The sequence below is a fragment of the Marmota marmota genome, unplaced genomic scaffold (genome assembly GCF_001458135.2).
Source record: "Marmota marmota marmota unplaced genomic scaffold, marMar, whole genome shotgun sequence".
Lineage (NCBI taxonomy): Eukaryota > Metazoa > Chordata > Mammalia > Rodentia > Sciuridae > Marmota > Marmota marmota.
Window position 1 is genome coordinate 48,839,559 of NW_026000108.1, and position 25,354 is coordinate 48,864,912.

The 25,354-nt window shown below is 32.1% G+C and overlaps 1 protein-coding gene across 3 annotated transcripts in view; it reads right to left on the reverse strand.

Moving 5' to 3' along the window:
* Window positions 1-3,040, reverse strand: part of Tecrl (trans-2,3-enoyl-CoA reductase like) — a 99,714-nt gene extending 96,674 nt beyond the window's left edge. Inside the window, exon 1 of one of the 3 annotated variants that reach the window (XM_048784577.1) lies at window positions 2,703-3,029. In XM_048784577.1, coding sequence (XP_048640534.1) covers window positions 2,703-2,936 — 234 coding nt within the window. In that variant the 5' untranslated portion in view covers window positions 2,937-3,029. Of the gene's footprint in view, window positions 1-2,702 lie in introns of all 3 variants that reach the window. The other 2 variants (XM_015482145.2, XM_048784576.1) reach the window with 2 other exon arrangements.
* Window positions 3,041-25,354: the final 22,314 nt, after the last annotated feature.

Here is a 25,354-nt window from a genome sequence, read left to right on the forward strand (position 1 = left end):
AGAGGAAGAGGAGGAGGAGGAGGAGGAGGAGGAGGAGGAGATGGAGATGATCTGGGAATGCAACTCTGTAGTAAAACACTCCTGGATTCAATCCACAATACCACAAAGAAAAAATGAATTTGTTAACAGTGGAAAATGTTGTCAACATAGTATGAGAATGGCCTTTTGAATTTAGCATACGTTTTTGTCACTGCCTCACTGGTGCTTCAGCAAGCTCTCATTCTGAGCAGTAATAGAAGAGGCTCACATAGAATGAGAAAAGCCAAATGAGGTAGACAATTACAACACTTCAAAACAGGGACAATAAAAGGCTGAAGCTGGAGAAATTAGTAGAAGGTTTCCTGTCATGTCATTAGATAATCAAATATCAAAAAACATATTTAAAATTTTGAGCCAGATATAAAAGTTTTCTCTTTTTTTCAGATTTTAGGTATAAACCACATTGTCTTTCAAAATTATTATTAAAATTAAAAGAAATTGTTACTGTCATGTTTAAGGCATTATTCTTCTTTTTAATATAAGCTCACAAAATAGATTTTATTATACCTATATTCTAAATACAAGCCCTGGGAGAAGCAATTTATTGGCTTTTTTTAGTCTTCATACATAGGCATGATGTAGCAAGGATTCAGTTCAGGCATGTTTAGTTCCAAAGTATATCATACTTAACTTGTACTAACTTGTAACGTGATAAGTATTGAAAGACAGGGACCAAGTGATAAGCAACATTCCTTTTGTATACTGGGTAAAAGCCAAGTGCAAAAAACAGGACTTAATGTGATCTTACTAAATAGCTTACTAACCTGTCTAAGAAAAACAGTGTCATAAACAAGATAGAAAATTTGACTTTCTGATATTTATAAATGCAAACTGCTAGGAATCTTGAATAAAAAAAAATAGTCATCCACTTTTTTTGTCTCAAGTGTGCCATAAGCATTATGAAACAATTTACCAAATTACAAAATAAAAATACGAAAACAATGCAATTAAATTCTACTGTGAAGTCAAAGGTTTGAATACAGTATGTTATATGTCCTATAAATGGATTGTGCAGTAAAGGAAGGTGAGGAATCCAAAGTTAATCTCCTATTTAGCCTACTGGACTTCTATAAAATTTTTCCACTTGAGGTGAAAATACCAGGACTCTAACAGTTCACATATGAGATTAATAAGAAAAAATCTTTAAGAATGGTGACTTTCTGAATGTTTTCTTTTCTATTTTTTCAAACTGATATCCAGAAACACAAAAATTCCTCTTACCTTCAAATAAAATCTCAGTCATACATATTTTACATGTATGAAGGAACTGATTAGACACTGATTACTTCCTATCACTTCAAGGTAGAAATCTGACTTACTTTCTTTCTATTCCATTAGTTGTCTAATCTCCCCTGATTTAATGGTATCCTTGTTATACAATTTTGATTATTGATAATGAGATATTGCCAACAGTAGCAAATTCTGATTGATAATTTTATTTTCTAAGTTTATGATACTCTTGTATGCTTTTAAAAAATCCAAACCTTTATTGAGATAGTAAAAAGAAATTATATCATGTATGAAGTCCATATATCAAAATTCTATTTTACATAATATATTAATCATATATATGCCCCAGTAGAAATATTAAAAAGCATATTATTCAAAATTGTAGAAAAGGAAAATTTTTTGATCTATTAAATACAATCTATGATCTGTATGTAATTGTAAAAGTCCTTAATCTTTATTTTCATCACAAATAAATAATATTGCACAATTAATAGATTGGTTATGTTATTGCAATTAGTAAACATGAAACTACAGATGATCTTGGGAATTAAAAGCAGTAAATAATTTATTCTCTTTTCCTCTTATCTAAAAGCCCATATAGAGAATGATTAAATGGAATGCATAGTTGAATTTTATTTTTAAGATGACAGCAAACACTCTTGCAGCATGTTTTTAAAGCAAAATAAATTAGGAAATGTTGTATTAAAAACATAAGCCTTTCTCTTCATAAACTAGTTACTTTTCAATTTTATGAGAAATAAATTATTTTGTATTATTTTACATATATATGTATATCTAAAATCTGCACATATATTCACACTTAAATTTTCTCACTTGAGATGTATGTATTTTATCATTTCTTAATGACCCATCTGTGAATATGAGTATAAATTGGATGAATGTGAAAAGACATTCTTTTCAGGAATTTGAACTCGGGTTTTTAAGCAAACAAAAGTTATTTTTTAAGCCAAATAACACCTTAACATAAAGTTTTAAAATGGCTAGATTTTATGATAAATATTTTGTATTGCTACTGGTAACTTCCATGACATTTTGCTTATTATTTTCTACAAACACTTGAAATTCTATACTAATTGGTACATGCAATAAAATGCCTGATGAGAAAATCTAGAAATAGTTTTATCATAGGCTGAGATATTGAGCATTAGAAATTCACTTGGGCATAATGGTCAACAGAAAGCTGGAAAACCATATCCTAATTATTATTTACCATTTAATTAATTTAAATAGAATATTAAAACACAGCAAATATCTTCCCCTGAAACAATTCATAAAGTTTCTGTCCTGTTCAATTTAAAATTAAGTTTAGAAGATAGGAATGTTTTCTTAACACAGTCCTGTAAGCATTTAATCAAGGGATTAATAATCTTTGGTTGAGATATAATTAAAACAATTAAGTAAATAAAACTCACCTTATCCACGATGCATATCTGTTTCCTGGTTTGAGCATCAAGGATTTCTATCTCAAAGTGAGTAGTTTTTGAGTGCTTGACTGCTGGAGTTGCTTTTAGAGGGCCTGCTGAGAGTACAAGTTGCGACAAAGAGTGGAAATTTCTTATATCATTCTTCATTATGGACCGTGAAACTCTTTGGAAGAATAATTCTCGCTTGCGATCTGAGGCAAGGGACCTGTGTCTTTTGAACATTGTGTGAACTAGCAGGAGAAACTGTCATGCAAACAGGAGACACTTGCAAGTGAGTCCCCTTTACACCAGTTAAATACCTCTGGCGAACTCCTGAGAGGTCAAGTGGCATGCCATTCCGAGAGTTCAGTTTTATTTAGCAGGCTTGAAAACAATGACTGATCTTATTTCTATATATAACACACATTAAGAATTGCTGCAGTGTTGATAGGGTATTACTTTACCAGCATTTGAATTATTTCTTGCTGTCTCTTTTTATCTCTGCTTCTTAATATGACCACTCTTATCTGAGATTCCAAAGCATGAAAATAGATAGTTTTTATTATTTCTGAATTCTGGATGCACTTATCTTCAAAAACATGCATACTGTTGCATGCACATTCACATTAAGCTATATTTAACTTTAGCTAAATATAGTTAAACCATTTCATAGTTCCAATTATGAAAAATTGCATTATGTAACACATTTTAAAATTTATCTTAAGAAAAGACTAATGTTTTATTTATATATATATATATATATATATATATATATATATGTATATGTTAATATATATGCACATTTACATTTACAACATTCTGAGAGATTTATTTTCATCAGCACTATTATACATTTCAAAAAACTCAAGATACACACATCAAAAAATGGTGAAGTTTTCACTCAATACATGGAATGAAAAGATGGTAAAAAATGAGATTAGAATATGTAGACAACAATTTTATAACTTAGGGAGAAGAACCTAATCTTATTTTAGCATTTCTACACATTCTGTGTCTTCGGAAAATTATTGAATTGATATAGAAAATTAGTACTAAACATCACACTTCCCACAACATCAAATTGGGGCAAATTTAAATAATCTCAGAATAAACAATGAAATGTGATAAACAACCTGGAAAGACAGATTTTCATAAAGAGACTGCAACTATTCTTATATTTTATATATGGTGAAGAAAAATTAGCAAGAAAAAATACTCTAAAATATATTGTCAGTGATTCAAAGGGATATTAAAGGAGAACATTCTAGAATGTTATTTTAAATAAAAACATTTAAAGGAAAATGGCTAAAAGTATGGAGGAAAAAATTTCAGTTATGTATATGAGGCTACCCTTTACTTTTTAAAATAAATATAATATTTTTTTCAAATGTTTACTACACAATAAGGACATCAGTTTCATTTATATATTGTTCAGTTATAATTTCATGTTGTACATCATCATTATACTCAATATTTTGTATTTTCAAAAGCATAAAAGTAGAGATACATGTGCATTTACATGCATTTATATGTGTGGAAATTTGCACAAGCATTTGCATACACTTCTGTGCACATGTGTTGCATAACCTTAACTCAGTTGTTCTGGACTCCACATTTGGAGTGATTTTTTACCCATACTTAACATCTGATTCATCAGAAATCTAGAATGCAATCTATTCACTATCCTCATAGCTATCATAACATCATCTGCCTCACTTTTATCATTTTTCCCAATTGATCTCCCTGGGAACATTTGCCAAACTATATTTCATTTTAACATAGCAGTTTGAGTAATCCGGTTTTATATCTGGGCAATTAATTTAGTAATCTGCTCAGTACACTACAGGAGCATCTTATTTTTTCTTAAGAAAAAGCCATAATTCTGTACAAAAGCCTACAGTGCTCTACTCCATTGAGCACCCTATTACATCACTGATCTCATTCTCTAGACTATCTACAGTTCCTAAAACAGAGACTGGCAAATGGTGAGTACTCAAGAAACATGGAGTAAATAAAAAAAAGAATGTATGAGCAAGAAATACATCTTGAAAGAGTAAAAGAATGATGTATTTCTAACTATGTGTACTGTCTAAAATGACATAACTATGAGCCATATAATCTTTTATCAGAGATAATTTATATTTTAAAAAAGAATAGTCAAAAAGATAAATATAGGGCTGGGGAGGTGGCTCAAGCGGTAGCGCGCTCGCCTGGCGTGCGTGCGGCCCGGGTTGGATCCTCAGCACCACGTACAAACAAAGATGTTGTGTCCGCCGAAAACTAAAAAATAAATATTAAAAAATTCTCTCTCTCTCCTCTCTCTTCTCTCTCTCTCTCTTTAATATAAAAAAAAAAAAACAACCTAAGAAAGCTCCCATATACAAAGTCAGAATAACTCAACAACAATACAATTATCAAAATAATGTATTGTAACTCAAAAAACAATAAAATACTGATAAATCCATACTGTTATAAAATACATGATAAGAAAGGAAAAAAATTTCTTTATAACAACTTCAAATAATATATGTAGATACCCTCTCCTTAAGTATATATTTTACTGAGTGACAGACTTACAAAAATTAAGTAATGCAGAGAGAAACATGGAAACTCTATAGATAAGAAATCTGGCAGACAGTCTGTATCTTAACAATGTGACTGAGTCTCATATCACCCCAAATATTCACTTTTCTATCATGAACTCACTATCATATGAGATCAGAATACCTCATCTATGTGTTATTGCCCCACAGCTTATTACTTGAATACAACTGTGAAAACAGAAAATACAAACAGTGGGGCATTCCAGCAAGTATTCAACAATACTCTTTGAAAGTCTAATGAATAGGCCAGGCATAGTGGTGCACTTCTGTAATACTAGAGGCTCTTGAGACTGAGCCAGGAGCATAGCAAGTTGAAAGCCAGCCTCAGCAATGACAAAGCTCTAAGCAACTCAGTGAGTCCTTGTCTCCAAATAAAGTACAAAATAGGAGTGAGGATGTGGCTCAGTGGCTGAGTGCCTCTGAGTTAAAAACAAACAAACAAACAAAAAAACTAAGACCTCTAATGAATAGGGGAAATAAAGAAGAGACTGACAAATTGAAGAGAAAGATGCTAAATTTCAGGAATTTAGAGATTTCAGAGATGAAAATATTCTTGATACTCTGTTTCCAAGGTTTTTATTAAAATATTCCAAATATAAAGTGTAAAATAAACAACCACCACCAAAATAATAATTATTATTCTATTAATAATAATAAAGGTATAAAGAGAAAATAGAGGGGGGATGTTTCAAGATGATGGCATAGAGAAGGTTGCTTCCTTGACTACTCTGTGGTATGAGAGCAAGACTGCAGAAAAGCAGCTTTACATCATGGTGAGTGGAAAAAAGAAAAAAAAAAGAGGGATTTTGATGAAAACTAATACTGGACATTTAAAGCAGATTGGCAACTCAGTATCTTGGATATAATAAAATAAGGAAGAAAACCCCAGTGCCACTGCTGCCACTGGAGGTACCAGTCAGAGCTTTCCTTCTTCAAGCAAAGTGAAGGGATAAAGGAATTAAGGATACCTTCAGTTTTAGGCGGCTTGAGGCATGGAGAGTTCAGAGATCAAAGACACTGCCCAACTAAACTGAAAGGTGTTCTGCACAATATTCTTGTGCTCAGAGAAGCCGCATCTCTCCTGACAGTGTGCAGAGAACAAAGGAAGGACCCAATTTGCAGCTGCAGTGAAGGGTACAGCAGCTGGGGAAGTTGATTCCTGGAAAATCTGAATTTGGCCTGAAATACGGGCCTGGAAAACTCACATTGCATGACATAGAGAGTACCTAGGTGACACTAGGGGAAAATCAAACTTGGAGAGGAGTTTACACAGGAGAATAGTGATTGTAGAAACCCATCCAGTTCTTCTCCTCCCCTTCCAATCCAGTTGCTCAAAAGATGGGCTAAGAGAGATGTGCCTGGCTCAAAATTCAAAAGGGCAGGGGCAGGAGATGTTGAGTTAGGAGACTGAACCCAGAGCAGAAAATGTAGGGTCCACAGGTGACAGAGGGGACTGAATTTTCTCCTTCACTGAATAAGTGAAACCCTAGGGAGATCCCTAGGGTGCAGTCTTCCATCACAGTCTGACAATTGCTGGGCCCTGGAGATGTATTGATTTAAAATCTCCAAATTGCAATTCAACAAAATTCTGGAGATCAGCTATGCCTAAAACCCACCTCCAGAAGGTCGACCCACAGGATTTCCTCTCTCACTCCAGCAAAACCACCCTGATGGCAGGCATCACAGTCCAGGCCATGCCACCTAGCACTGCTGAGAAGAGAGGATGAGAATCTTTTGAACTTTATTGAACAAAAATTCTTTAACTTTTTAATGGAGATCTTTCTTCTTTTTTTTTTTTAATTGTGACCCTAATAATTCATGAACATTTATTCATATTCATATTTGTGCTTTTATGCGTTTCTAGCATTTTTGAAGCCAATATTTTTTATGGATCATTTTTTCTTGAGGACTAGGATGTCTGTTTAATAATTTCAATTTTGGTTTGTATTCTTTTATTTTTAATTTTATTAACTTTTAAAATTTGTATTATATATATATATATATATATATATATATATATATATATATATATATTTCTCTCACTTATCTGTTTCCCTTGATATTCTTTCTCTCTTGCCTTCCACTAACAGTCAAACTCTATTGTTCTCTCTTTCACTGTTTCTTTAAATTTTTACTTCTATTTTCTCTCCTCCTCCTTCATAATCATCACTTCCTACATCACTTTTGTTCTCTCCCTGTCTACCATTTGAAATTGCAAGCCTTTTTTTTTTTTTGCAAATTTAATGCTTTTACTGTGGGCAATAACTGATCATATCATTTTTGTTTATTGTGACAATTAATGTTGAATGTTGTACATGTCATAGTAGGAACTATTTGGGTTACTGTCTTACATTGTTCACCTTGTTTGTTGTTATTATTTGTCTCCCCTAAACGTTGAGGTACTGGAAACCTTCAGTGATACCATAAGTCTACAGGGTAGAAACTCTACTGCCTCAGATAAATACTGTTAGATGGGTAGACACAAAAATAACACGAAAAAGTAAGGAAACCAATCACCCTAAGCAAATCAAGTTACTTCAGTAAACTAATCCATCAACACCACAGTGAAAGAAATGTCAGTGAAAGACTTTAGAATGTACAGAAATAAATTGATGAAAAAAGCATTCGACAAAATACAGTGCTCCTTCATGTTCAAAACATGAGAAAAGCTAAGGATTGTAGGAACGTCTGTCAACATTGTAAATGCTATATATGCTAAACCCAAGGCCAACATCATACTGAATGGAGAAAAACTGAAAGCATTCTCTCTAAAAACTTAATAAGACAGGGCTGCCCTCTTTCACTACTTCTATTCAACATAGCCCTTGAAACTCTAGCCAGAGCAATTAAGCAGAAAATACAATGTGGTATGAATAAGAAAAGAACAACTCAAACTATTCCTATTTGCCAATGACATAATTCTATATTTAGAAGATCAAAAAACTTCACCAAAAAACTTTCAGAACTCATAAATGAATTCAGCAATATAGCAGGATATAAAAATTGAAACTCATAAATAAATGGAATTCCTATATATCAATGATGAATCAACTGAAAGAGAAATCAGGAAAACTATCCCATTCACAGTACCCTCAAAAAAAATTAGTTTTGAGTCAATCTATCAAAATAAGAGTCTCTACAATGAAAACTATAGAATTCTAAAGAAAGAAATTAAAGAAGACATTAGAAGATGAAAAGATCTCTTATATTTTTAGATAGGCAGAAATAATATTGTCAAAATGGCCATACTACTAAAAGCATTATACAGATTTAAAGCACTTCCTATTAAAATTCCCATGGCTTTCTTCATAAAAATAGGAAAAGCAGTCATGAAATTCATTTGGAAAGTTAAGAGGCCCAGAACAGCCAAAGAAATCCTTAGCAAGAAAAGTGAAGAAGGGCATCACAACAATCAGACCTTAAATTATACTACAAACTACAGTTAAAAAAAAAAAAACTGCTTGGTATTGGCAACAAAGCAGACATGAAGAACAATAGAACAGAATGGAAGGCAAAGAGACAAACCCATGTAAATACAGTATCTCATACATGACAAAGTCATAGTAAACATATTTGGAGTAGCTTCTTCGATTGTACTGGGAAAACTGGAAATCCATATGTAAGAAAATGAAAGTAGACACCTATTTCTCACCATGCTCAAAACTCAACTCAAAGTGAATTAAGGATCTAGGTACTAGACCAGAGACCCTGTCCCTACTAGAAGAAAATATAGAACCAACTTTCCATCACGTTGGCTTATTAAACGACTTCCTCAACAGCGCTCCAAAAGTGCAAGCAGTAAAATCAGGAGTCAATAAATAGGATGGTATCAAACTAAAAACTACTTCACAGCAAAGGAAACAATCAAAAACATGAAGAGAGAGACTACAGACTGAGAGAAAACTTTGCCAACTGCACCTCAGATGGAGCACTAATGTTCAGAATATATAAAGTACTCAAAAACCTGCCAGACTCAGTGACACACACCTGTAATCCCAGCAGCTTAAGGCTGAGACAGGAGGGTCTGGAGTTCAAAGCCAGCCTCAGCACCTGGAGAAGAGCTAAGCAACTCAGTGAGACCCTGTCTCTAATTAAAATGCAAAATAGGGCTGGTTGAGTGCCCCTGAGTACAATCCCCAGTACTAAAAAACAAACAAACAAACAAACAAAAAAACACCTTAACACCAAAACACAAATAACCCAATTAATTAATAAATGGACAAAGAAACTGGACACTTCACAGAAGACAATCAGTCAACAAATACATGAAAAAATGTTCAACATCTTTAGCGATTAGAAAAATGCAAATTAAAACTATATCTAGATTTCATCTCACTCCAGTCATAATGGCAATTATCAAGAATGGAAGTAACTATTTTGGGTCTTTTATGTTTTCAAACCAACAAGCCCAAAGTTGAATGTTTTCTCTGATATGCAGCCGCTAATTCACAATGGGGTGCATGGTAGGGAAGAATATAGTTACATTAGATTAAGTAGGGGTCAGTGAAGGCAGGGGAAAGTGGTACCAGAGTAGAAAAGACAGTAGAATTAACAGACATTTTTATCCTATGTACATGTATACTATTTGTTGGGATTCTACATCATGTATAATCAGAAGAATGATAAATTATACTCTATTATATATGATGTATCAAAGTACATTCCACTGTCATGTATAACTAATTAAAACAAAATTTTAAAAAATTTAAAAAAGAATGCAAGCAACAATAAATGTTGGCATGGATGTGAGGGTAAAAGTACACTCATACACTGATGGTGGGACTGTAAACTGATGCAACCACTCTGGGAAGCAGTTTGGAGATCCCTCAGAAAACTTGGACTGGAATTACTGTTTGACCCAGTTACCCGACTCCTTGGTATATACCCAAAGGACTTAAAATTATAATACTATAGTGATGCAGCCACATCAATGTTTATAGCAGTTCATTTCACCATAGGTAAGTTATGCAAGCAACCTACGTGCTGTTCAATAGATGAATGGATAAAGAGATCATAGTATGTATACACAGTGGAATATTAGCCATACAATGAAATTATGCCATTTGCTGTAAATGAATGAAACTGGAGACTATTATGCTGAGTGAAATAAGCCAATCCCTCAAAACCAAAGGCCAAATGTTCTCTCTCATATACGGATTTTAACACATGATAAGCAGGTAGAGAGTAGAAATTTCACTGGATTAGAAAAAGGGTGATGAAGGGAAGGGAAAGAATAGGAGTAGGAAAGACAATAGAATGAAACTAGAAATTAACTGTCCTATGTTCATAAAAGAATACATGTCCAGTGTAACTCCATATCGTGTAGTATAACATCAAGAATGGGAAGTAATAATCCATGTATGTATAATATGTTAAAGTGCACTTTAGTAAAAAAAAAAAAAAAAAAAAAAAAAAAACCTCTACTGTCATGTATTTCCAAAAAGAACAAATAAAGAACATTTTTTTTAAAAAAGAGTAAAATGAAAGGGAATGACATAAAAAACAGAAATCTGTATATATTTATCTGATATATTTACTCATTTACTTACATAAAAAAATGAGGATGAAAACTTTCAGACACTATAATTACTATTTCATTTTGTGAGTACAAAGTAGCTTGAAAAATAAAATATTTGTCTTTATGAAGGTGTTATAAACATTGATATGCAAATCATTAAGAAAATAACACCTAAGTTGATATTTGTTTGACAGCAGAAAATTTATGCCAATTTATATGCTATACTGCAATTTAAAACATTAAGATCAGAAAAGTATTGTAAAAAAAATTCAGTGACAATCTTCTTCCTAACGCATTTAAATACTGTAAAATATAAATAAGGGGGAAAAGTAGCACATCATTGCTTTTACATGATATCTTTCATATTTGTTTTGACAAAAAATATTCCACTTCCATTTATTCCCTATTTGAAGTGCTATTTCTTCTCTGTTGATTTTTTTAAAATTAATCATCATTTTGTGAGCAGTTTTAGTTAACACAAAAATTGAACATCCAAACCTAAATTTCCATATATTTCTATGGGCCACTATACCACACATTTTTTATTATTAATGCTTGTATATTGTGGAATATTTTTTAAATTAAAAAAATAATATTCATAGATTATATAAACTCTACACACAAATTACTTTACTGTTTAGACTTTTGGTTTTACACTTCTGAGTTTTGACAAATGGTTAATGTCATGTTCCACAGTGACAATATTATACAGATAGTTTTAATGATCTAAAAATGTCCTGTGCTCCACTTACTCATCATTCTTTATCACCTGATCCACTAAAAATTTCTGATTTTTTTATTATCTTCCTACCTTTAGCTTTTCCAGAATGTCATTAGTTGGAATTATTTAGCACGTAGTGTTTTTGGACAGTTTTCAGTTTGTAATCTCATTTAAGTCTCTGTTTTTTTCAAAGACTGAAGGCTTATTATTTTTTTAATTGCTGATAATATACTATTGTTTAGGTGAATCATACTTTATTTATTCATTTATCTATTGAAAGACATCTTGGTCATAATAAATGTAAACATTTATCTGTTGCTTTTGGTATGAATATAATTTCAAATTTATTTAGGTAAATACCTAGCAACGTGATTCCTGGACTGAATGGTAAACTTAAGTGTAGCTTTGAAAAAAATGGAGACAGTTTTCCAAATTGACTGGACCATTATGCACTCATTCCCACTAACAATGAATGTGAGCTCCTGTCTCTCCAAGTCCTCAGCAGAATTTGTGTTGTCAATTTGTTGGATTTTAACCATTTTAATAATAATTTGTCAGGTCGTGGAATTTAATTGTTTTATATGTGATTCCCTTATGGTGTATGAAGAATGTTATGTAACTTTAATTATCTTTATTTCCTATTTGTATATTTTCTTTGGGGAGGTGTCCATTCAGGTTTTTCATCCATTTTGTAATAGGTTATTTTATAATTGTTGAGTTTTAATATTTCTTTTTATATTATAATATGCTTTGAATAACTTTTTCAGATGTTTTACAAATATGCATTTACTGATTTATTTTTAAATTGGTGTACTATAGTTATTCATAAAATTGGAATTCATTGAGATATATTTGTGTATGCACATAAAGTAGTTTGGTTAATGTCATTCTGCTGTTCTTTCCCTATCCCACCCCTGCTCCCACACCTCATTATCTTTCCTCTGCTCCACAGTTATCCCTTCTATTTTATACTTCCTTTTTAGTCCTCATTTTTCTGTGTTTTCACATATAAGAGAAACGTTTGACTTTTGACTTTCTGGGTCTAGGCTGTTTCAATCAGCATGACGTTGTTAAGTTCCATTCATTTGCCAGAGAATGTCATCATTTCATTCTTAAGGGCTGAGTAAAATTCCATTTATGTACATGTACAAAAATTTCCTTTATCTAGTTGTCTATTTAGGGATACATATGCTGGTTTATAATCTTATTAGAATCCAATTTCTTCATTTTTTTTTCATTCATGGATTGTGATTTTTGGACTGTATGTAGACAGTAATTACCAAAGATAAAGATAGCCAAAATTTTTCCTATGCTACATTATAGATGCTATGCAGTTTCGTATTTTACATTTATTTCATGATCCATTTTGTATTATTTTTATGAGAAATGCAAGGTCTTCCAGTTATTCCAGTACATTGAATGAAAATACTATAATTTCTTCATTGCAATATTCTGTTATTTTGTCAAAAATCAAAATTATATTTGTGTAGCTTTATTTCTGGACTCTCTATTTTGCTTCTTCTATATGCTGTTGTTTGGCCAACAAGACATTGTCTTTATTACTAACATGATATACAAAGTTCTTCTGTTGAATAGTGTCAGTCATCCACTGATGTCAGGTCTTTGTTCCTCTTTTTAATTTTATGCCTAATATTATGAGTTTTCTGTCTATTATATTAGCTATTATCAAAAATACTACACTGATTTCAAACTTGTGAATTTTCTAAATCATAATATGTCAAGTTGGAATATCTATATGTGTTTCTATGTTTCCCATCATTAGACAAAGATTCTTGGCTCTCTTTCTAAATTGTATTTCAATTTTCTATATTTAGAATTCTTCATTAATAGTCAACTCTGTAGGGAATCAATGGAAGTTATAATTATCTGTATGCATTTGTGATATTTAAACAATAATGGTTTCATCCACTGAACCATACATTCATGAGGCAGTGATTGGATCAAATTCCATCCAATGCTTTGTCTTCAAGATATAGAATGTTACTCGTAGTAAGCACTCAATATTACTGGTTGAATGAATAAATCATCACATAAATAAATTTTCCATTCTAATTTAACCTATTCATTACTGATATCACAATATGGTACTCATTGAGGTAATGAAAAGAAATTCATGATAAAAACTATGATTTTAACTGGGTTAAAAGTCACCCAAGTAAACACTATAAGACAGTGAACCTGCAGAAGGATGAAAGAAAGAGAAAAATATAGGAATCTAAAGATGAACCACGTGTGCATATTTTCAATTTTGATGAGAAAATTTTATATATTAATAAAAAGAATTGGAGTTCAGGAAGCTAAGGAAAGACAGAATGTCAAAATGTATATCAAATTATCCTGTTCCTAGACTTGGGTAAATATGTAAATAAGCAGTTTACCTAGAAAATAGCACCATTATTTTAAATGTATGGATTCATATATCTGCATTCTAATTAAACACTTACGTGATCTGATGCTTATGTCACATTTTACAACATGTGAAACACAAAATTTTTATTAAGTCTAATAGATCAAGGCATACTTTAAAAAAATGGAATATATTCAACATATAAACTTAATATAATTTTCAGCATAGGTCCCCAAACAGACATTGTTTTACTCTGTCACCTTGCTCAAACATTAAGATTATTCCTGTTTTCTAGCCTTCTAAACTTAAATGATACAATACCAGTTCATTGAAAAAAATCACTCATAATAACAAAAAAAAAAGTAGGCAGAGTACTAACTCAGTTCAATTGACTTACTAAAATATCTGCAAGTTGTTTTAATCTCTTACATTATAATTTTTATACGGTCTTAATTTTTTGTCAAGTTTTTTCACTTTTTTAAATTATTTTTTAAATTTATGTATGACAGCAAAATGCATTCCAATTCATATTACACACATAGAATACATTTTTTATATCTCTGCTTTTATACTTAATATATTCCCACCAATTCATTTCTTCATATATGTACTTTGGATAATAATGTCCATCACACTTCACCATCATTTCTAACCACATGCCCTTCCCTTGCCCTCCAACCTCTTTGCCTTATATAGAGTTCATATATTCCTCTCATGCTTCCCCTCCCTACCCCACTATGAATCAGCCTCCTTATATCAGAGAAAACATTTGGCATTTGGTTTTTTGGGATTGTCTAACTTCGCTTAGCATTATCTTCTCTAATTCCTTCCATTTACCTGCAAATGCCATGATCTTGTTATTTTTTAGTGCTGAGTAATATTCCATTGTGTATATATGCCACATTTTTTTTTATCCATTCATCTACTGAAGGGCATATAGGTTGGTTCCACAGTTTAGCTATTGTGAATTGTCCTGCTATAAACATTGTGAATTGTGACTGTGTCCCTCTTGTATACTGTTTTTAAGTCCTTTGGTTATAGACTGAGGAGAGGAATAGCTGGGTCAAATGGTGTTTCTCCAATATTCCAAGAAATCTCCATAATACTTTCCAGATTGGCTGCACCAATTTTCAGTCCCACCAGCAGTGTATGAGTGTACCTTTTCCCCTACATCCTCGCCAACACTTATTGTTGTTTGCATTCTTAATAGCTGCCATTTTGACTGAAATGAGGTGAAATCTTAGAGTAGTTTTGATTTGCATTTCTCTAAGTGCTAATGATGATGAATATTTTTTCATATATCTGTTGATTGATTTTTATATAATCTTCTGAGAAGTGTCTGCTTGGGTCCTTGGCCGATTTATTAATTTAGTTATTTGGTTTTTGGGTGCTGAGCTTTTGACTTCTTTATAGACCCTGGAGATTAGTGATTTAACTGATGTGTGAAGGGTAAAAATTTGCTCCCAAGATGTAGGCTTTCTATTTACCTCACAGATTGTTTCTTTTGCTGAGAAGAAACATTTTAGTTTGAAAACATCCCATTTATTGATTCTTGATTTTAATTCTTGTGTCAAAGAAGTCTTATTAAGGAAGTTGGGGCCTAATGCCACATGATGGAGATTAAGGCATTCTTTTTCTTCTATTAAATGCAGGGTCTTTGGTTTTATTCCTAGGTTCTTGATCCATTTTGAGTTGAGTTTTGTGCATATTGAGAGATTGGGGTTTAATTTCATTTTGTTGCATATGGATTTCCAGTTTTCCCAGCACCGTTTGTTGAAGAGGCTATCTTTTCTCCAGTGTATGTTTTTGGCACCTTTGTTTAAAACAAGATAATTGTAATTTTGTGGGTTAGTCTCTGCATCCTCTATTCTGTATCATTGGTCAACCAGTCTGTCTTGGTGCCAATAACATGCTCTTTTTATTACTGTTGCTCTGTAGTATAGTTTAAGGTCTGGTATAGTGATGCTAGCTGCTCCACTCTTCCTCCTAAGGATTGCTTTAGCTATTCTAGGTCTCTTATTTTTTCAGATGAATTTCATGACTGCTTTTTCTATTTCTATGAGGAATGCCATTGGGCTTTTTTTAGAATTACATTAAATCTGTATAGTGCTTTTGGTAGTATGGTCATTTTGGTAATATTAATTCTGCCTATCCAAGAGCAAGGTAGCTCTTTCCATCTTTTAAGGTATTCTTTGATTTCTTTCTTTAGGGTTCTGTAATTTTTAATATATAGATCTTTCACCTCTTTCATTAAGTTGATTCCAAATTTTTTGTTTGTTTGTTTGTTTGTTTTTGTTTTTTGTTTGTTTTGAGGTTATTGCAAATGGGGTAGTGTTCTTCATTTCCCTTTCTGAGGATTTGTCACTGATTTACAAAAATGCTTTTGATTTATGGGTATTTATTTTATATCCTGCTACTTTGCTGAATTCATTTACTAGTTCTAGAAGTTTTCTGATAGAACTTTTTGGGTCTTCTAGGCATAGAATCATATCATCAGCAAATAGTGCCCATTTGAGATCTCCTTTTCCTTTGTGTATCCCTTTATTTTCTTTTGTCTGTCTATTGCTCTGGCTAGTGTTTCAAGAACTATGTTAAATAAAAGTGGTGAAAGAGGGCATCTCTATCTTGTTCCAGTTTTTAGAGGGAATGCCTTCAGTTTTCTCCATTTAGAATGATGTTGGCCTGGAGCTTACCATAGATAGCCTTATGATGTTGAGATATGTTCTTGTTATTTCTAGTTTTTCTAGTATTTTAAACATGAAGGGGTGCTATATTTTGTCAAATGCTTTTTCTGCATCTATTGAGATGATCCTATGATTCTTATCTTTAAGTCTATGGATGTGCTGAATTACATTTATTGATTTCTGTATGTTGAACCAAACTTGCATCACTGGAATGAACCCCACTTGATCTTGGTGCACAATCTTTTTGATATGTTTTTGTATTCAATTTGCCAGAATTTTATTGAGAATTTTCTCATCTGTTTTAATTAGATATATTGGTCTGAAGTTTTCATTTTTTGATGTGTCTTTGCCTGATTTTGGAGTCAGGGTATTATTGGCCTCATAGAATGAGTTATGAAATGCTCCCTCTTTTTCTATTTCCTGCAATGCATTGAAGAGTATTGGTATTAATTCTTCTTTAAAGGTCTTGTAGAACTCAGCTGTGTATACATCATTTCCTGGACTTTTCTTTGTTGGTAGAATTCTGATAGAGTCTTCTATTTTGTCACTTGAAATTGATCTGTTTAAATTGTGTATATCATCCTGATTCAATTTGGGCAAAGTATATTATATGACTCTAGAAATTTGTTGATGACTGTAATATTTTCTATTTTATTGTAGTACAAGTTTTCAAAATAATTTCTAATTATTGTCTGTATTTCTGTAGTGTCTGTTGTGATATTTCCTTTTTCATTATGTATGTTAGTAATTTGAGTTTTCTCTCTCCTCTTCCTTAGCATGATTAAAGTTCTGTCAATTTTATTTATTTTTTCAAAGAACCAATTTTTTTGTTCTTTTTATTGTTTTTCTTGTTGTTGTTATTGTTTCATTTTAATTGATTTTAGTTCAGATTTTAATTATCTCCTGTCTTCTACTGTTTTTAGTGTAGATTTGTTCTTCTTTTTTTGGGGCTTTGAGATGTAATGTTAAGTCATTTATTTGTTGACTTTTTCTTCTTTTAAGGAATGAACTCCATGCAATGAACTTTCCTCTGAGAATTGCTTTTATAATGTCCCAGATATTTCAATATGTTGTATCTCTGTTCTCTTTCACCTCTAATTTTTTTTATTCTCCTCCTTGATGTCTTCTGCAATCCATTGTTCATTTAGTAGCATATTATTTAGTCACCAGGTGTTGGAGTAGTTTTTATTTTTTATTTTATTATTGATTTCTATTTTCATTCCACTATGATCTGATAGAATACAGGGTAGTATCTCTACATTTTTATATTTGCTAAGAGTTGCTTTGTGGCATAATATATGGTGTATTTTATAGAAAGATTCACATGCTGCTGAGAAGAATGTGTATTCTCTTGTTGAAGGATGAAATATTCTGTATATGTCAGTTAAGTCTAAGTTATTGATTGTATTATTGAGTTCTATAGTTTCTTTGTTCAGATTTTGATTGGAAGATTATCTAGTGATGAAAGAGGTGTGTTAAAATCACCCAAAATTATTCTGTCGTTGTCTATTTTACTTTTGAACTTGAGAAGAGTTTGTTTGATGAATGTAGGCACTCCATTTTGGAGGGCACATATGTTTATAATTGTTAAGTCTTGTTGGTGTCTGGTTCCCTGAGCAGTACGTAGTGTCCATCTTTATTACATTTGATTGACTTTACCTTGAAGTCTACTTTATTGATGTGAGAATGAAAACCCCTGCTTGCTTCTGCAGTCCATGTGAGTGGTATGATTTTCCCAACCCTTCACCTTCAGTCTGTGGATATATTTTCCTATGAGATATGTCTCTTGGAGGTAGCATATTGTTGGGTCTTTTTTAAAAAATCCAATCTATGTCTTTTGATTAGTGAGTTTAGGCCATTAATATTCAGGGTTATTACTGAGGCATGCTTTGTATTTCCAGCCATTTTGTTTATTTTTGGTATTTAACTTGACTTGGTTCTCCTCTGATTAGATTTTTCCTTTAGTGTAATATGTCCCTTTGCAGATTTTCATCATTGTTTTTCATTTCCTCTTCATGAAATATTTTGCTGACGATGTTCTCTAGTGCAGACTTTCTAGTTGTATATTCTTTGAACTTTTTTATCATGGGCAGTTTTTATTTCATTATCAAATATAAAGCTTAATTTTGCTAGATATAAGATTCTCAGTTGACATCCTTTTTTTTAGAGCTTGGTATATGTTGTTCCATGATCTCCTGGCTCTGAGGGTCTTTGTTGAAAAATCTGCTGAGATACAAATTTTTCTCACCCTGTATGTTATCTGATTCCTCTTTCTTACAGTTTTTAAGATTCTATACTTATTCTGTATGTTAGGCCTACATAATGTAACTTAGTGTAGATCTGTTGTAATGCACATTTGGTGTTCTATAAGACTCTTTTATTTGGTTTTCTAATTCATTCTTCATGCTTGGGAAATTTTCTGCTATTAAATAAGTTAAGAGATTGTGCATTCCTTTGGTTTGAAACTCTGTGCCTTCCTCTAACCCAATAACTCTTAGATTTGGTCTTTTGATGCTGTCCCATTATTTTTTTAATGTTCTTTTCATGGTTCCTTACTATCTTCACTGTGTGATTAACTTTATTAATATGGAAACTTTATTTTCCATATTATAGTCTTTTTCTTCATTATCTAACATTCTTTCTTCCAAGTGATCTAGTCTATTTGTTATGCTTTCTATTGAATTTTTTATTTTATTTATTGTAGTCTTCATTTCAAGGATTTCTCACCTTTTTTTTCAGAGTCTATCTCTTTCAATTTTTTTAAACTTTTTTTGTTGTTTAAATATTTATTTTTAGTTATAGGTGGATGCAATATCTTTATCTTATTTTTATGTGGTGCTGAGAATCAAACCCAGTGCTTCACACATGGTAGCAAGCACTCTATTTCTGAGCCACAACCCCAGCCCTCTCTCTCTCCCTTGAAGTAATCTTTTGCTACCTGTATTTGCTCTCTTATCTCATTGTTGGAGTGATCAATTTTTACCTATGTTTGCTCATTTAGGTCATGCTTTAATTCATAGATCTTTTTAATTATGAGCCTTCTGATCTCTTTCTCTGACATTTCATGAACTTTGCTGTCCATATGTTCTGTTATTTTAGTATCCTAGTTGGTTTGTGGAACTTTCCTCCCTTGCTTTTTCTTGTTGTCTATGTGTCTTCCTTTCTTGAAGTGTGGATCTGAGAAATTACAGTTTCTATCTTATATTCTTGTAGTACACATTCAGACTGTCTGTTCCTGACTTTGATGTTGGGGTTCCAGACTTTTCTGGTGTCCCTCAATGTATGCTACTGCTACTAAAGGTGGTGGTGGCAGTAAACTAGGTATCTTGAGATAATGGTTGAGGTGTCCCAAGATGGAAGCCATGTCTTAAGGAAATGGGGCTGTAAGGGTGGACCTCACATTCTTTGGGATGACTAATTTGAGACGTAGCTACATCTAGGTCTTGCTTGTTGTAAAAAATGTAGGGGTATTGCATAGGGAAGGCTATGATGATGACTACAGTGTCCCAAGATGGAAATGGGTTATGCTCAGGTTTTCAGGTGGGGTTGGGGGGCAAATTCAGGCCTACCATGGACCTGAGTTTTGATCAAGTTGGTGTGGGTGGATCTGGGCAGGGCCTGACCTCCTGCAGTAATCTGCTGGTCAGAAGGGGCTGTCTTGTGCCAGAGGATGTACTCTAGCAAGTATCTGTCAGTGGAGGGATGGACCTGGGCCTACTGTGAACCTAGGTCCCATGCAGCCCATGTGGGTGGATCAGGGATGGGCCTGGCCTCCTGTAGTCTGTTGGTTGGAAGGGGCCATCCTGAGGCTGGGCTCTAGTGAGTGCCTGCTGGTGGAGGGTTGGACCTACTGTGTCCTGTGCAGGCCAGTGTGAACAGATCTGGGCTGGGTCTGGCCTCCCTTAGTCTGCTGGTCAGAAGGAGGAGTCCTCTGTTGGAGGCTAGGCTCTGGCAGGTGGCTACCAGTGGAGGAATGGACCTGGGTCTTCTCAGATTTTTCCTTTTTAATGATCCTAATGAACTATAAAATGGGTTCTGAATCAGTAGGCTCAAATACAAAGGGCATTATATATAAAAACAAATTATTTTCTGAGTAACAAGAAGATATTAATTTTCTTAAAATAATATTTTATTTATCAATCTATTACATAAACTTCTGGAAATACAAAAACATTTTTTTTTCCAATTTGTGATCAGTAAAATTTAAACCATTGATTTTAACAGTTCAATTAATACACAGTATTTCACAAATTATTTTGGTTACATAAAGTATATCACTTGTAACAGCAATAAAGCAGAAAATTGAAAATGGTTACTATGACACAATTTCACCTTTGTACTTTCGAGTAATAGATTCAGACTGTTGATCTAAAACAATTATCAATGAGAAATGGTGACGATTAAATCATTTCAGATAACAGAAAGTTATTATAATTCTATTAAAAAAGATATTGTAGCTGTGATACAGAGCAAAAGCTTCCAGAGTTGAAAGAGATGGTTACCTAACTTTTAGGTCTGCCTGTGTTTATTGTGTAATATTAGATAAGCTGGGTAAATTCTCTGAATATGAGATGATGTTAATCTTAACATGGTCTCTAATTACTCTTCTAGTTATGCTTTACTTCATATTTAAAATCATTAATAATATAAAGGTATGAATAAATAGTCTGTCCCTCAGAAGGTTGTTAGTTTTAAACTAATATGTAAAATGTACTATGAAATTGTATGACCTTATTATTAATTAGCAAATCAGACTGCAGTGGAAAACTCTATACTTCTCCAAGGCTAAGTTAAAATTAAATAGCTTCCTGAAAAGCAAATAAATTGCACAGGGATTTAATCTTTCCTGGAGAAAATTGGGGAAACATAGTCTCATCTCATATATGCAAATGATCAGAGTTTCTTGTAAAATTAAAATACATACTGGTGAGAAAAAACTAATAGGGAGGGCACAGAATTTACTTCGTTGTCAGTTTGAACAAGGTTATACATATCTGTTGATTTTGACTGTCCTTTAATTTTTTTATGAATAATTAGCAAAACGTTTTCTTTGAACAGTTTATGCAAGCTCAGTACAGATCCTTCAACCTCAGTCTTTCACTCAGTTCTGCCTGTCTTATATTCCTGGATTGCCTACTGCTCTTCTACAGGGGCAGTTGATTCTTCCTGCTCTTGAGTTCTCAGAACTCCCCTGGAGAGTTTCCAGTTCACCAGGGCCTGCCTTTCCCTGGAGTCCCAGTCTCACTGTTACTTGCCTTCTATTTAGTGGTACATGTTGCCCTTTATTTTGGAACTGATAGGAATAAAACCTACAAAATAGTCCCTCCCTCAGAAGTTATTAAACTAATATGTGAAAATGCACTCTGAAATTGTATAGCCTTATTATTAATTAATAAGTCAGACTAAGCCATTATCTAAAATGATTTAGTCTTCACCTTTTGTCATTGATATTTGTTTTAGAAAAATAATCTTTTCAGAGATTCTTGCCATGAATTGTGTGGATGAAGAACTCCTTTATCAACACTGAAAGAACAACTGGGGGAAAAAAACACATTCAATTCTATATGTTTAAAAACCAAACCAACCACTTCCTATGTAGATTTATCTTCATTTTTTGGTAGGTTGTAGGGTCAAACAAAAGTTAAGGTTCAATTTGAGAATCAACAACTCAGCTTATTTATTTTTATTATATATAGTTTCTATTTTTCACTGGGGCAAGGAAAATTAGTCCAGTATATTTCTTTGTTTCACAGATATTGAGAAATATTTTTTAAATAGGAAGAATAAGAGTAAAACAATACAGAGTAAGGACATTAACTGTTCTTCTCCATAACTTTGAAATTGGTCATATTTTAACACAGGTCTATTATGCACATTTCAAATATCTTAAATTCTGACTTGATATGTTTATGGCATATTTTTGTCTATAAGCAGAAAGTTTGACTATCATCATCTTGAGTGTCTTATGATTTTCTTGGATAGTCTTTTTTGTTTTCATTTTGGAATACATTTTATGATACAAGATTTTCATGAATTACTCTAATTTTTAAAGGTTATGTTTAAGCTAAAATACTCAACATTCATATAATAATTGTCAGTGCTCATGTGAAGGTTATGGTCCTGGCAAGTTACCCCGGACTTATCCACTTAACAATTCTGTAAGATAGTTATTATTACAGGTACAAAACCTGGCTCACTAAGAGCTTAATTTGACCCAATTGATATAAAAAGTGGCATAATTGGTCATCAACTAGTCTAAGCTATTAATCATTTCACAGCATCAATTTTCATGGCTACACACATATACATAAAGACCAAATATATACATAGGTGTCTACTATTTTTCATTATAATTAAAATTATTTAACACAGAAATATGCATAAACTTTTAATATATAATTGGTACTGCAATATGGTAAATAGACACATGTACATTTTTTAGTAGAAAACTTTCAAAACGAATGAACCCTTAATACATTGCATTATCCATATTTGTGTGAGTGTGAGTGTGAGTACGTTTTGTGATGATTGTGTGTATGTGAGAGAGAGAATTTAGAGCTAGTGATTAATGCTGCTTTTGAAGAGTTTGCTCTTAAGGAAATAGTAAAACACTATGTTTTTGACAGGCACATAAGCTCAAGTTTCTGGACTTTCATTTACTCTAAATGTGGACAATGAGTCACTTTTCCATCATTTCTCGTGCCCAATCATTTTGACATTTAAATGGGCTGTGGTTAATGATTCTAACTAAAGATAAACAATTTTCCTAAAAACTGAAGTAGGAACCACCCAGTTATTATGTTTACAGGACAGTATGACAGGCATCTGATAACAGATTTTGAATAAATGGCAATATAAAAATGATACTGAAGACAGTATAATAAAAAATACAAACTAAAAATAGCTTTAGGTTAAAAATACAGGGAATTTCAGGATTATGTTAGAATATAGGTGGAAACAGAATAGTCCTTTGATTTTACAAGGAAATAAAGATTCAGTCAAGAGTAGTTATGTCCAGATTCTGTCAGGCTGTCTCCTGTAAAAATGGATTAACAACAGATGGATGAAGAAGTATCATATGTAGGAAGATAAAGAATTTAGTTAATTAAAGAAAAACTTGATTGTTCTGAAATAAATGCTAAAACATAACTTGAAACAAAAGCTTCAATGTTACGTTTCAGAGAACAAGTGGTTCAATGTCTATCACATGTTACAAGGAAACTTCCTTACCAAAAAACAAACAACGAAAAAAAAAATGCCCCCCAAAAAAGACGATGAGGTTTTTCATATGAATAAAATTTACCCTTACCCTTAATATATTTCTTTCCTTGTCTCACTGGTTTGTGTGCATGTGGAAATTAAAAAACTTTTCAGTTTTTTTCACAATAGTTCTTGCTATGAAACCTGATGGACTTCTTGTCACTTGACAAATGTATCAGGAAGACCAAACTAATCATGTGTCCTCAATAAAGTTACTAAGATCAGCATGAACTATTCCCTTGCTTGTGATCTCATCAACAGTGAAGACTGGAAAGATACTCTTCAGAGTAGAATGTCAACTGATAAACAATAATAACATCACAAAAACACGTTTTGTTACCATTGTAATAAATTTCTTTTTTCAGGGAAAATTCATCAGAGAATGTCAAAACAGGATATTACATAATTCCAAAGTGTCTCCCCATAGAATAACTACTAAGGTAGAAGGAACTGGTAATATTTCATAAAGGCAATCTGGGGACCACCTCTGTAATCAAGATATTTATACTGATATAAATAAAATTATAATAAATTAATATCACTTGCATAATTCACTGAAAAGGACATAGTATTAATTATGTAGTATTCTTGCCAAAAAATAACAATAATAAATGGAATGAAATAAATATGACACATGTACTAAATTTCTCAAACATTACAATGCAAAATAAAGTAATTAACTATTCCACATTATGGAAAAATAAAGAATCCTGAACCTTAATTATTGTTTAGGTTACAATTGGATCTAGGATGAGATCAAAATTCTTGTTATCTTATAGAGACAATTTGAAAAGATTGAAGCAGAAATTATCTATATAAATAAATAATAATATTGTGAAAAATTAAATATGATGAGTTGGGTCATTTAATTATAGTTATGTAAGAAAATGTTTTTCTTAAGAAACAGATGCTAAGTCATTTAGGGGGATGAGTCATGATGAACTAAAAAATAATTTAGAAAATAAAATATATTCATGAATGTCAAAAATGCTAAACATAAACTAAAAATGTGCTTTCTGTTATTATTATTGTAACTCATTTGTCAGCAGTTTGCAATAAAATCATGTACAAAATAAATGTAAGGACCTAGAATTTTTCTTCAGAAATCCACAATACTTCATCATGTTACCAACTACAGCAATAGCTTTGCTTCTTGACTCATGAGTTTTACTTTTGTTGCATTATATGATATAATGTCATCTAAGTAATCTATATAAAAAGGGAAGTTTGAAAATTAATAATCAAAACAAATTTTATAGTAATTTGCATTGTAACATCTCCCTGATACTAGAAACTCTGAGAAAATATGATAAGAATTATCATATTCCTATGACTTTTTTGTCTCTAACTTTTAGTTACCTGCAGGATGATTTTATGAATACCATAAAATTTGATTGCACATATGGTACATCATTTGCTATGTGATAAATATTAATGTACTTGTCATTTAACTTCTTATCCATATAAAACAATTTAGTATATTTCCTTTAACATGCCTATTTCTTTT